Genomic DNA, 12,256 nt, shown 5'->3' with positions numbered 1-12,256 from the left:
GATTTTGGACGACAACATAACCTAAATGCCATATTGGTTTAACTCAAGTTTAATCTATACAGAAAAAAAGGATGGTAGGTTTATTTCGCCCGAACTGTTATCACCCTCGTCAATTTTATTTTTTGAACTCCAAATCTCTATGGATTCAATATCGATTTTGCAGTCAACTATTTTATGCTCTTTGAAGCCCTCGAGAGAACTTGTTCCCATGATAACTAACACAAGTCAGATTTGGATGCTCAAGTGGAATTTGGAACATTTCAAAAAATTGGCTCTAGCCGATAGGCTAGCAGTAAGCTTGGCTACAGCGAAGCGCTTACCAAGCGCATATTAATTTAGGCTAAAAATTGTAAAAAGAAAAAAAAATGTGCACCGTATACCTAGTTTAAAATTTGCATCCAAATGCATTCATTTAACTTCAAGAAAGACCAATAAAGACTTCTTTCAAGAAGCAGTTGCAGACCGTTGCCTAAAATGTGGCCCATGCGAGCCACTCAGTTTTTGGTGATTGCTTCTGAAGAACTCTTTATTGATTTCAGCACTCCGAGTCCCAGGTATGCTTGGAGTGGTTTGCTTTTGGTACCATTCTAAGCTCTTGTATTCTAAGAGGGACGTGAATTGATTTGAAGAGCTCGAATCGGGTTTGAGCTTCACCTGAAACAATGTTGAATCAAGTTCCATTTGAGTGTACTTGAGCCAAACTATTATGTGCTTTGCAGGCTCAAAATTACTTTCAAACAAACTCTGAAGACAACCCGGCTTGACGAAGCTGGAAATTGATGAAGTATATCATGATATAGGTTAGCATATAATTGACCGTTGGATCTAATCCGATGGTCGAACTATCCATCAACCACTATACATGTATTTCGGATTGTTTTATGCTTCGAAGACTCATGCATTTAGGATTGTTTTGTTCTTCCAAGACACATCTTCATTGCCAAAATGCATATATTTAAAGAATCATAAGCTCATCCTTGAATCTCCATTCTATCATCACCCTTAAACTATGCTACATTAAATATTGAAAAAGTAGGTTTTCTACACATCTTGCTTGTTCGATGACACAAGAGTAGGTAATTGGTTTGAGTTGGGGACACTACAAGAGATCAGGTTGAGTCAATTTTGGTGCAATTAAATCATATCAAGTGATGCAGGGTTAAATGGGCTTACATAAACAACCAAATTTTATTAAGGAAGAGATGGAGGTAACAATGAAGATAGGTAGGCTAGTGATAAAGATCCTAGTCTCACTTCTTTTGAAACGTGGTAAAGTTTGCGAATTGCCCCAAAGAAGAATTGCCATGCATTGGGAAAAGCACTTGGTGCACTAATTACAGCTACCTCCAGCCTCTCTATATACTTAAGAGTTACAATTTAGCCCGAATAAGTGACTCAGAAGAAATAGCAACATAATCTTACAACAGGATGTTAGGATTTTTTTTTTTTTTTTTTTTTTTTTTTTTGCGCTAAAGCATATATATCAGACATAGCGAATACGAATACACCAAAAAAATCAAAAAATAATAAGTTCCGGAGCACGTCTTAGTTGATAGAGATCACTCGAAGTTCTGCGCCTCACATTCTCTAGAACTTAATAAATCTTCCATAATTCCCGAGTTGCATCATTATCTTCAACTGAGGGGGCTTTGTTTATACCAAAAAAAGATGAGGGGGCTTTGTCTTCTGAAATATAATATCTCAACTGTTGGTTTGTTTCCCAAACTTCAAAAGATAAAAGAGTCAGGCAATCTTCACACCTTCATAAGGTGTGAAATGCCTAAGACCTTTTACTTTAAATAAACTTTCCAATGAGACAGTAGTCTGGCTCATAAGAAAAATGATTGCTTACTTAAGATCCACTTAACCCCTGGGTCTGAGTAAAAGCTTACCTTAATAAGCTTTCCAACCAGACCAGCTACAATAATGCCATACCCAGATACCCTTTCATTTTACTATCAATAAATTAAAGCGGTGTACCGTATGCAAGAATCCCCAACTTCTCCCACTACCCTCCACGGTCTGTACACCGAACTAAAGAGAGTGAGAGAGGGTGAGTGGAAGAAAGGCGGTGGATGAGGAAGGAGAGAATGGGGATGGGGATCGGAATGGGCCTCAATCTTCTCCTCCTAGTGGCCATGGTCGCCACCAACATCCTCTCCCTCTACCACCTCTCCTCTATCCGCAACAACTCCCCTCGTTCGCCCCAAACCCTAGATCCCGCCGCCGCCGACGTCCCCGACCACCTCCTTCAGCAGCTCCACACCATCCGCGCCACTATCACCCACCTCACCCGCCTCCGCTCCTCCACCACCGCCTCCGCCTCCTCCTCCTCCTCCCCTTCCACCACCGCCGCCCCGCCGGAGCTCCTCCTCTACTCCCACATCGGCCCCATCGCCTCCGCCTGTTCCGACCACCCCGACCTCCTCCACCGCTACATGAACTACACCCCCTTCGCCCCCTGCCCCCGCGACCTCCACTCCGTCGCCGAGCCCCTCCTACTCCGCGGCTGCCACCCGCTCCCCCGTCGCCGCTGCTTCTCCCCTACCCCACCCAAGCCCCTCAATCCCTCGTCCCTCCCCTCCGATTCCTTTCCCCCTTCCCTCCCTGACGCTGCTGTCCTCTGGCCCCCCGCCGCCCCCTGCCGTTCCTTCTCCTGCCTCCCCACCTCCCTCGGCTTCGACTCCAGGACCGAAGCCTCCCGCTTCCTCTCCGCCAAGTCCGCCCTCGACCTCCCACTTCCCCAGCTTCTCTCCCTGGCCCGCTCCGCTGGCGCCGCGCCGATCCGCCTCGCCCTTGACGTCGGCGGCGGCACCGGTACCCTCGCTGCCCGCCTCCGCCTCCTCGCCAACGCCACCGTCCTGACCACCACCATGAACCTGGGAGCCCCTTACAGCGAAGCGGCGGCGCTCCGCGGCGTCATCCCCGTCCACGCGCCGCTCCAGCAGCGGTTCCCGGTCCAGGACGGCGTGCTCGACCTGGTCCGAACGGGCCACGCCGTGAACCGCTGGATCCCGGCGCCCGCGCTGGAGTTCCTGCTGTACGACGCGGACCGGGTGCTGCGGGCCGGGGGGTTCCTGTGGGTGGACCACTTCTTCTGCAAGGGGTCGGATCTGGACGCCGTATACGCGCCGATGATCGGGCGGCTGGGGTACAAGATCATCAAGTGGGCGTTGGGGAACAAGACCGACGCCGGCGGCCTCCGCTACGGCGAGGTCTACCTCACCGCCCTCCTTCAGAAACCACTACCCGCCGCTGCCGCCAAGGCGTGATCAGACGCCGGATCTTGTAAACTCCGGCCGACGACTAGACCTGAAGCAGAGGAAGAAGAGGTGATCGGCTGGAGTCATTTAGACACCGGATGGTGCTGGGACCGCTTTAAATGACCGACCGACTGACTGCTACTTTAAAAAAGGGGACAAAGAACCCCTTTTCTGCGATCTAATTTAAGGGTGAGCATTTGGGGCAAAAATAAGTATAAATCTTGAATTCAGTTTTTTTAGATGGTGTTCAAATTCCAGTGGTGTTTCCTGTACACTTGCACTTAATTCAGTGTAACTAAGTTCTACGTGGCTGATTCTTCATGCTAGCCATGTATCACTATAACCAATTTTTCAGTATAGGATTAGTCATTTGGATGTGATGTTTTGATTACTCATAGCTTTGTTCGATATTGTCATAGTTTCCTCATTCCATTGTGTAGTTGTACCAAATTGAACGACTATGATAAGAACGTATAATTGCCTAAACTATCGTGCCATCTGTTGAAATCTCCGGTCGTAAACTTTTGCTTGCAAAGGCTCTATAGATTTTACAAATAATTTAAATGATAAAAGGGTTTCTTGATGCATACTAGTTCAGTGTAGTTCAATTTTTTTCGTAGTACAAGAAAAAAGCACTACCAAACAGGCCATAAGGTTGCAAGTTTGTCATGTTGCAACTCTCTTGATGGCCACGGAGCCTAAACCTTCAAGTGGCTCTGGGTTCGTAAATCCTGGAGTTTAAAAGATTTAAGCCCAATTTAGCTAAACTTGCAACATGATTAACATATTGAGCACCAATCTTAATTTCTAGCCATATGCGACCCCTAAAGATTTAAGATGATTGAGGCACAAATCAGGACAGTATATTTATATTGTAATCTCCTTGTTATCAAACTTGATGATTTTTTCATGATTTGTATTAGAAAATATGACGATAAAGTTGCGTAAAAATACAAAATTACATCAAGTAATCATTGTCCCCCATAGTCTGAGGAATTTTAGTAATCACATCTTAAGCAATGTGTGCTGCATGTGTGAGGTTCCCATTGTACCCCACCTTAACAAAATTAGTCAGTTCAAACCATGATCAAGTCATTCTTTGTGATGGTTCTAAAAAGTAACCAGATTTGGTTGCCAAAGTTATTGACTTCACCAATCTCTTGTTAGTGTTAACAGTTACCTAGGTAAACCCAATAATTGATATCTTGAGTTGCAAACAACCAACATGAAATGATACAGCATCATAAAGGTGGTAAAGAAAGAATAATATGAGTAGTCATTTTTCTTAGAGGGTGTTTAGATGACTGAGCAGCTTATACTTGGGATAAGCCTCATACAAGAGAACACCCAAGAGGAAGGAGATGAACACCCAAGATGATGAAAGGTTGAGATCAGAAATGCTCATGACCGCACGATCCAAATAATCATGATTATTAATTCGATCTAAAAGCTAATTTATATCATCCTCATCTTTTAAGAATTCTATGGTCCTAAAACTTCTCTTATTTAAAAAATATCCTTTCTTTCCAATGGTAACATTTTCCAAGCACCTCCCTTGTAGGGAATTTTCATTGCACAAATCGTGTGTGCAACCAAACAGGCCCTTAAGATTTCACGAAATGCAAAGCACATTCTGCTTCAAAAAATAACAAGACTTCAAGCTGGAGCCGGGGTGCACATCCCTGGAATTTGCAACATATCCTACAATGTAAATATACTCAAGATAAGACCATTTATTTTAGCCATGGAGACTCTAGCTTTGAGAGCCAATTTTTTGGGATATATAACGACTGTCAAGATGCTCAAATTTAACCAACATGTCTTCTTAATCAAATGACCTAAGAGCCTCCAATAGAAACCATAAACTTAACTGAAAAATCTTACAAAATCTTCATGGTTGGCCGTACTGTTCAATTTAGAGAACTGCTAGGGAAATCAATTCAAGGCACCAAAAACATCCCAGCATCACCAAAACACCAATGGAAAAAAAGACACTTTAAATAGATAGAGAAGATTTATTGGACACATAAAGGCATGTTATGGGTGCTAAATTCTGGTTATCCAATATATTCTACCCCATAAAATTCCTCAAACATTTTATGAACAGCTCCAACTAATTGGATCCCAAATGCAGCTTTACTCGAAGAAGGCAGCTTAATAGCATGGTATATCGAAGGTCGGCTGGTGAGCAATGTAGATACCCCACCTATGATCCTAAATTAGTTTGCACTCAATTAATTTTTGACTATATTTGATCAAAGAAAGTTAGATTTTGAATGAAAATAGAAATAAAAATAAATAGAAATGCCCTAATTTTTTAAAAGTATTCAAATTTCAGTTTCATTCTGATTTCGATTTCATTCATAAATCAAACATTTTTGATGATGCCATCATTTCAAATTTTATTCTAATATATCTTGAATTCTAATTTTGATATTGATTTTTATTGCAAACTAATGTATCTTAAAAGATGTCAAAATTCTCAATCACTAGCCATCTGTGCATCACACAGCCTGAGCCTTGAGGGAGGCTTGAAAACGGGACCTCTCGAGGTACATTGTTGAGAACCGGAGCGAATCGCAGGAGATCTAAAAGAGATGACACAGCATTGGATCCTATGTTGTGGCGTATCTTTCAAGCGTGAGGAGGCCGTACGTATCAGCCTCATAATTGGCACGCCCGAATCAAATAAAGGAGAACAAAGGCGCGCCACTTTGCCAAGCGTCACATCTGGAGAGGCACGTGCCGTGGAGTGCTCGCCGGATGACTTCCAATCACATCACATCCCAGTCACAATTTTCAAATAAAATAAAGCGTGACTCGAATCCCTTGACACTGTTCCGACACGTGCCGACACGTTTTAAGATCAAGGGGACCCAAAAACCAAAAAAAAGAAGCCGTGACATCATCCCTTTGTGGCAGCGCACGGTCCGGTGTTCCCTGTTTGAGAACATCCCCCGGATCCCAGTCCTTCGCTCCCGTCTCTTTCGTCGGTCGCCGGCTCGACTTCCCAAACTAGCCACGTGTCACCGTCCATCCAGTGAGCCTGCTCCAAAAGTCGACTGTGGTTTTCTTGGTGGGGGAAGATTCACGCGGGAGATCTCTAAAAAAGTACACTGGCTGGAATATATATATATATATATATATATATATATATATATTAATAATACGGATGGATCACGCAAGTCTAATATCAGTGCATCCACATAAGACAAAAAAAAAAAAATACAATAAGATAAGAAGGAAATGTGGTAGTCTCGAGCCCATCCTTGAAACAACCATCAAAATGCTAAGTCATGTAGAAGATGGCTTAGTCAGCTGCCCTGTTTACTTTTCGATATACATAATTGATCCGGAAGAAACACAACCCATCACCTACTTGTAGATATCCTGCAATAACGGATGCTTGTCACTTGCTTTCATCGGGTTCTGAATCCAGCGAACCACCATTGCTGGATTTCTCTCAAGTTGGCATTATCAGCTCTTAATATAGTGATATCCTTTCATACAACCCTCAATTCCGTTTTAGAAATCGAGACATTATAGGTGATACCTCCTGTTTATCGGATTGATGAGTATAGCATTTTCAAAGTCCAAGATCCACTTAGTCGGCATAGGTCTGGAGTGACCCCACTACACCTAAGACGGGCTGTTCATCTAAATCTAAAAAACTACAAATGCTACTGATGTTCCTCATGCTTTGAATCCTTTTCCTCTATCTTCTGATGATTATCGGCTGATAGAAAGAATCTAGTATTCTCCTCCTCTCTTTTTTGATCCACTGTATTCGAGATTTCTACATCCAGAGCTCTTCTGCTGTGCATTTCTGGCTTCCTCTAAGCTCTGCCATCTCCGCATAGGGCAGTCCTCCATGCCGATTCTCCCCGGCTTGGAAGTGGGCAATTGCGTCATCCACTCTCCTGAAAATATTTTTTATTTTCTCTCTATTCCACCTCTATTTATAGTTAGCCATTAGGAAGAACTCGAAGGCAAACCCCTTCCAACCGAGGAAACGGCGGTCCGCCCGAGTTACCGCTCACCTCTTCCCTCGCTGCCCGTTCATCCAGCGATGAGCTGAGCTCCCTTTTCCACAATCCCACTTGTTATTGAGTCAAGTCGGGTCACCTCCCTTTCCGCGCCCGCAGCTTCTCTCTCTACGTGGAGCTGAAGTCGTGATTTAGCGAAGTAACCTCGGTAGAAGAAGAGTTCCAGAGGAGAGGAGGAGGCGGCGGCGGCAGAGATGGTGGGAATCTTCTCTCGATTCTCCGGCAGGCGGAGCCGCCACCGGCGGGCGAACAGCGCGATCGTAAGCACATCGAACCTAAGAAAACAACCTTTTTTCCCACTTCTATTGTTACTTCAGAACGACTATGTGTAGTTTTCTTATAAATGGAAATTCATGTCAGGATGTGATATGATAGATGTGTTGGATCAGTTGATTGCAGTGGATTTCTCGGTGTTTTTAGTCGAGATTTATCTCGTTTGTTTGATGCTTTTCTTTTTTTTCCTTTCAAAATTTATTCAAGTTGGAAATAACCCAACTTGGTTTTGTTGTTACTTGAATTCACTGCCCTTTTTTGGACCTTTTTATGGGTCTCTTGGCCTTGTCGTCTGTTTTACATTTTTGGAAAACTCTATGTTTCCATTGGAGTTAATTTCAGCTATTATGTTATTGCGCTAGTTTGGTCATTTCAGTAATATTGGTTTCATTTCCCTTGTTTTGGGCATTCTTATAATATGTTATGGTGTTTGCTATTTTTATAAATCTTAATTTTACAAGATTTCCCCGCTCCTACCACTGCAACCGTTTTCTCTTTTCAGAAGAAAACAACAATAGTTTATTTGTTATTGATAACTTCGTTTCCCTGTAATCTGGTTGACTAAGTTTTCTGCACTAAGTTGCTAATTGTTTTCTTTTAAAAAAAAAAAGAAAAACTTGATTGACCAATACACTCGTTTAGGACTACGTTTGGTTTGTGGGAAAAGGAGGAGGAAGAGTGTGGTCATCAAGAAAGGCATCTTGTTTGATTGGAGTTTTTAAAGTAGAGAGATGGAAAAGTAGCATTAAATAAGATTTTCATGTTTCATAGGAAAGAAAAACCATGAGGGATCTGGGAAAGCTACTTTCCCACTCGTTGAAAATTGTGATGCTTTTTGTTTTTAAAACTACTCTTAAACCATTAAAATTCATGAACAAGTTTTTTCTTTTTATTAAGAGTATAATAGATATTTTACATATTTTTTGTAGAAAAGTAGATGTTCAACCAAACATAAGCCACTTTGGAATGACCACTTTTTCATAGTCAACCAAACATGCCAAAATTATTTCTTTAGGCATCATATTTTTAGAAATTAGATTCTAAAAAAAATATTCCAATATTTTTTTTCTGCAAACCGAACGAGTCCTTAGACTTTACTAGCTTGCTCTCTCTCTCTCTCTCTCTCTCTCTCTCTCTCTCTCAACTCCCTATTTTCAGGAGGTTGGGGAAACGATGGCACCTATTGCAGAGGTACCAGGTCCAACACCCCCCACTGCTGCCCATGGAGTCCAAGTAGCAGTTGAGCTTAAGCCAGTTGAGCACCCAATTGAGCCTCTCAACAATGACCAACCAGTTAAATGCCCACTACCAGAACCTTCAATACTTAATGTAAGTGTTTGCTCCCTTTTGCTGCTATGTAATTATTCCTTTGAGCTCCCTTAGTTTAGTTCATGATTTTTTTTTATTTTACATCGGTTATGCTTGGTTTTCTAATCATTGGATGGTGGTGGTAGTCATTCAATTCTTGTTGTTGCGCAATTAGATTTCATTATTCCTTAATTTTTCTCACTTTTCTTATGCTCTCTCTCTCTCTTGCACGCCAATTAAAAGGATTCGAGCATGTAAAGATCTGGTTATTTGCAACCAGGCTCACGTACAAATCAATGTCCCGTGTACCATGTTCAGGGGCCTGTGTTGTTTATTATTTTTTGTCTGCCCATTTTTAAAGATCATCAAAATTTAGATAATTTTGATGTCTGCTTGTTTAAAAAATGCGGTTGATCTATATCATCATTATTGTACATTAGTGCATCGATTAAAAATTAATGACATGACCTTATAGTTTTCTGGATGCTGTCGTGTATAACATCAGATGTGATTGCTTCTCTTGGACATTGTTATTTTTCTATTTTTTAGTGTATTCCTTTCTACTGTTCTTTGTGGACTTGTGTTACATTCCGGTTGTTTTTTTGGGGGCTACTTTTTACTCTTGATATATTTTATTTGTAGCTAATCATTTATCGGAAAAATTGATCCTTTGTCGAACAATTCTGAAGTCTAGGGTTCTTTTAAACTACTATTCTCTAGTTATCTAGGGTTGTTTTATAAATCCTTCCTTGCTTTCTTATAATCAATTGCTGTATCCTCGATTAAAATTCTTCTTGATCCTTTGCCGAACTTTATGTTTCTGAAGTCTCTCCTCTTCTTCTACTTTCACATAAATCTGGCATTGTTTTCTCACCAAGCCCTCCGCTGCCCTTGCTGCAGTTAAGCATATGACTATAACAAAATCTCTGAACATTCTGAAGTATACTGTCCAACATCCTTCCATTTCTATTACTCATCCGCCTAATCATTCTCAACTTTGCTATACTCTTCTTAACATCATACCAAAAACAAGCTAGTTAGATCATGATCTTTTTTTCTCTTTGTTTCCTTGTGAAATTTAAAAGAGTAACTTGTAGTAGTCCCTGCGTGATAGTTATTCGCTTCAGTAAATTGCAGTCAGGCCTTAGGTGACATCTTCTGGTATCCCGCCAAATATTTTTTTCTTGCTGAGCATCCAATATAATAGTGTTCTAGTACACAACCATTTGTGCCCTTGCAGAAATAGAATTTATGTTCACAGGAGTTATATTTATAATCAAGAAATCTAAACATTTAATTCTTGCTAGAGTTAGCAAGCATATGTAAACTTATAAAAGGTGGGATGATAAAACTGATTGTTAACTGTTCCTGTTTTCCTGCATTTTTTTTGCGTGAAAGTATGCATATAAATTTTCTTGTCGACTAAGCTCTCTGGCCAGATTCATACAGGATCACATCATGTTTTACAGAACGCCACCATAAATGTTCGGCATGGTTTGAGAAATCCTTTTTCCTATTGATTTAATAAGAGCAGGAAATTTTGGTCTCTCTCATGTTAATTATATAATTGTCTCTTTGCCTTCTGCTACTGCATACTAACATTTTTGTACTTATTGCATTATCTTATTTATTTACCAATTATATGTCATTTATTCTTTATTCTTGATTAGAATTAGTTCAAGGCAGTCTATTGTTGTTCAACACCAAATACCTTTGTTTGGTACTGTATATTTCATTGAAATAAGATCATTTTCTCCCAATATAAGCATGAACATGTACTACCAAATTGGGCTTCCCTTTTCGATTCAGCGGACCATAGAAATTGGGCATTTCAAGCAAGATGTAGGATTTGAGTTTCACAATTGGTGATCAACTGCTCCTCACTTTGATTGCACAGATGAACATATTAATATTAATGCTAAACTGGTAATGAAAAACAATACTCTATTTTTAGTAATAATTGTATGTTATTCATATTGTACAAATAAATGCTAATCATCTATCTCCCGGTGTCTAAACTTATGCCCTCATTTCATATGCTAAAAGGTTATAATATCAGATACTATCTCAGTGGAGATAGCATTACATGATTATAATCCTTATGGTGGATTGGCTTGCAGAGTTCCTGCATTGCATCTTCCAAATACTTAGCCCACAAAGTTTTGTCAGTAATTCCTTTACAAATGTTCAAATTACAATATCTTTGGGAAAGGTAGATATCCCGGTCTCTGATATCTCTCAGAATCAGTGAAAATCCCCAAACGATATTATCCAATACCTTGCTAAATATGATCTTGATTCATAGTCCTTATTTTGGAGCCACATCGAATTCAGTCTCTCATGAAGCCTTTGAAGGACCTCAGAGCTCACCAATTTGGCAGACACTAATAGAAACAGGGATGGTGAACAATTCTATGTATCTATCAGTTCATCTGGTGTGAAGACTAGCATTCTAAAAGCAGCCTCGTCGATATTAAGACTTGCATGAGATTTACATTAGATTTTCAAACTTGAAGCCTTTTACTAATCCGATAAAATTTGAAAGTTCCCTGCATTCTTGCTTTTCTGCCTAGCTGATTATTTGCAATGCTTGTGATATTGGATAAATTGTGGACTTACCATCTTTGCTAAGAATGGATATAAATGGTCTTATGGATGACGGATATCAGGATGGAAGAATATGGAAGGAGCGAATGTCGTCCGCAAGTGCAAGAGTGAGAACCAACTTACCTGTTGTGAAGGATCAACCGCATCTTGAATCCGAAGCTGGTGGAACGAAACCCCACTCCAACCCACCTAAACGGACCATATTACCATCCATAAGTGCCCCTGAACATAACATCCTGACTCTGCTGGAAGAATGCAACGCAGCTGAAAATTGGACTACAGGCGAATAAGCATACGAGCTCTAATAAAACTTGTATTTCTTCATGCATGCTTTCATCTTTCCCTCTTATTCTTGACATTGTTTTATATTTCCCCTTCCTTCCTGTGTTCACTTGACTATAAGTTGTATCATAGTGAAATTTGAATACATGAGAAATGTGTAATACTGTTGCCTTGTTGAAGTTATTAACTATACGAGGTATATAGACTGCAGAAATTTCCATGATTCTTGTCTTGGTGCTCCTGCAATCCAGATTTTAGGATTCTTGTGCTATGGAGAATTGTGATATTATCAAGAATACATACTTTATATGCGCATTATACTGAATTTGTTGTGGGAAAAAAAATAAAAAACACAGTCCATTTGCCGTAGATATCATTACTGCATACTGCAGCAATGCCTTGTGATAAGACACGGGGACTGTTCCAAAGCGTGCAGAACCTGTGGTCTTAGCCTGCCTGGGGAAAATCTAATTCATA

At 40.7% G+C, this 12,256-nt stretch overlaps 2 protein-coding genes across 2 annotated transcripts; both read left to right on the top strand.

The window, feature by feature from the left end:
* Positions 1-1,522: 1,522 nt before the first annotated feature.
* Positions 1,523-3,654, top strand: LOC120108318. Its single transcript, XM_039121906.1, has one exon. It carries the CDS (start codon positions 2,076-2,078, stop codon positions 3,270-3,272), a length of 1,197 nt encoding a protein of 398 aa, XP_038977834.1. The 5' UTR covers positions 1,523-2,075; the 3' UTR covers positions 3,273-3,654.
* A 3,264-nt stretch (positions 3,655-6,918) lies between these two features.
* On the top strand, positions 6,919-12,002 carry LOC103720989. The gene is made up of 3 exons (XM_008810993.4): positions 6,919-7,569; positions 8,741-8,911; positions 11,560-12,002. The coding sequence occupies exons 1-3, from the start codon at positions 7,504-7,506 to the stop codon at positions 11,785-11,787; spliced, it is 465 nt and encodes a 154-aa protein (XP_008809215.1). The 5' UTR covers positions 6,919-7,503; the 3' UTR covers positions 11,788-12,002.
* Positions 12,003-12,256: the final 254 nt, after the last annotated feature.

Source organism: Phoenix dactylifera, unplaced genomic scaffold (genome assembly GCF_009389715.1).
Source record: "Phoenix dactylifera cultivar Barhee BC4 unplaced genomic scaffold, palm_55x_up_171113_PBpolish2nd_filt_p 001271F, whole genome shotgun sequence".
NCBI classification, from domain to species: Eukaryota; Viridiplantae; Streptophyta; class Magnoliopsida; order Arecales; family Arecaceae; genus Phoenix; species Phoenix dactylifera.
The sequence above is the reverse complement of the archived record's forward strand: the minus strand, read 5'-3'. Positions and strand labels throughout refer to the sequence as shown.

Bases quoted from the DNA above. Each gene is read 5' to 3' on its own strand.
- LOC120108318 (XM_039121906.1), top strand. From the start codon at position 2,076: ATGAGGAAGGAGAGAATGGGGATGGGGATCGGAATGGGCCTCAATCTT.
- LOC103720989 (XM_008810993.4), top strand. From the start codon at position 7,504: ATGGTGGGAATCTTCTCTCGATTCTCCGGCAGGCGGAGCCGCCACCGG. The intron at 7,570-8,740 runs GTAAGCACATCG...CCCTATTTTCAG, and splicing joins GGCGGGCGAACAGCGCGATC to GAGGTTGGGGAAACGATGGC. The intron at 8,912-11,559 runs GTAAGTGTTTGC...GACGGATATCAG, and splicing joins CAGAACCTTCAATACTTAAT to GATGGAAGAATATGGAAGGA.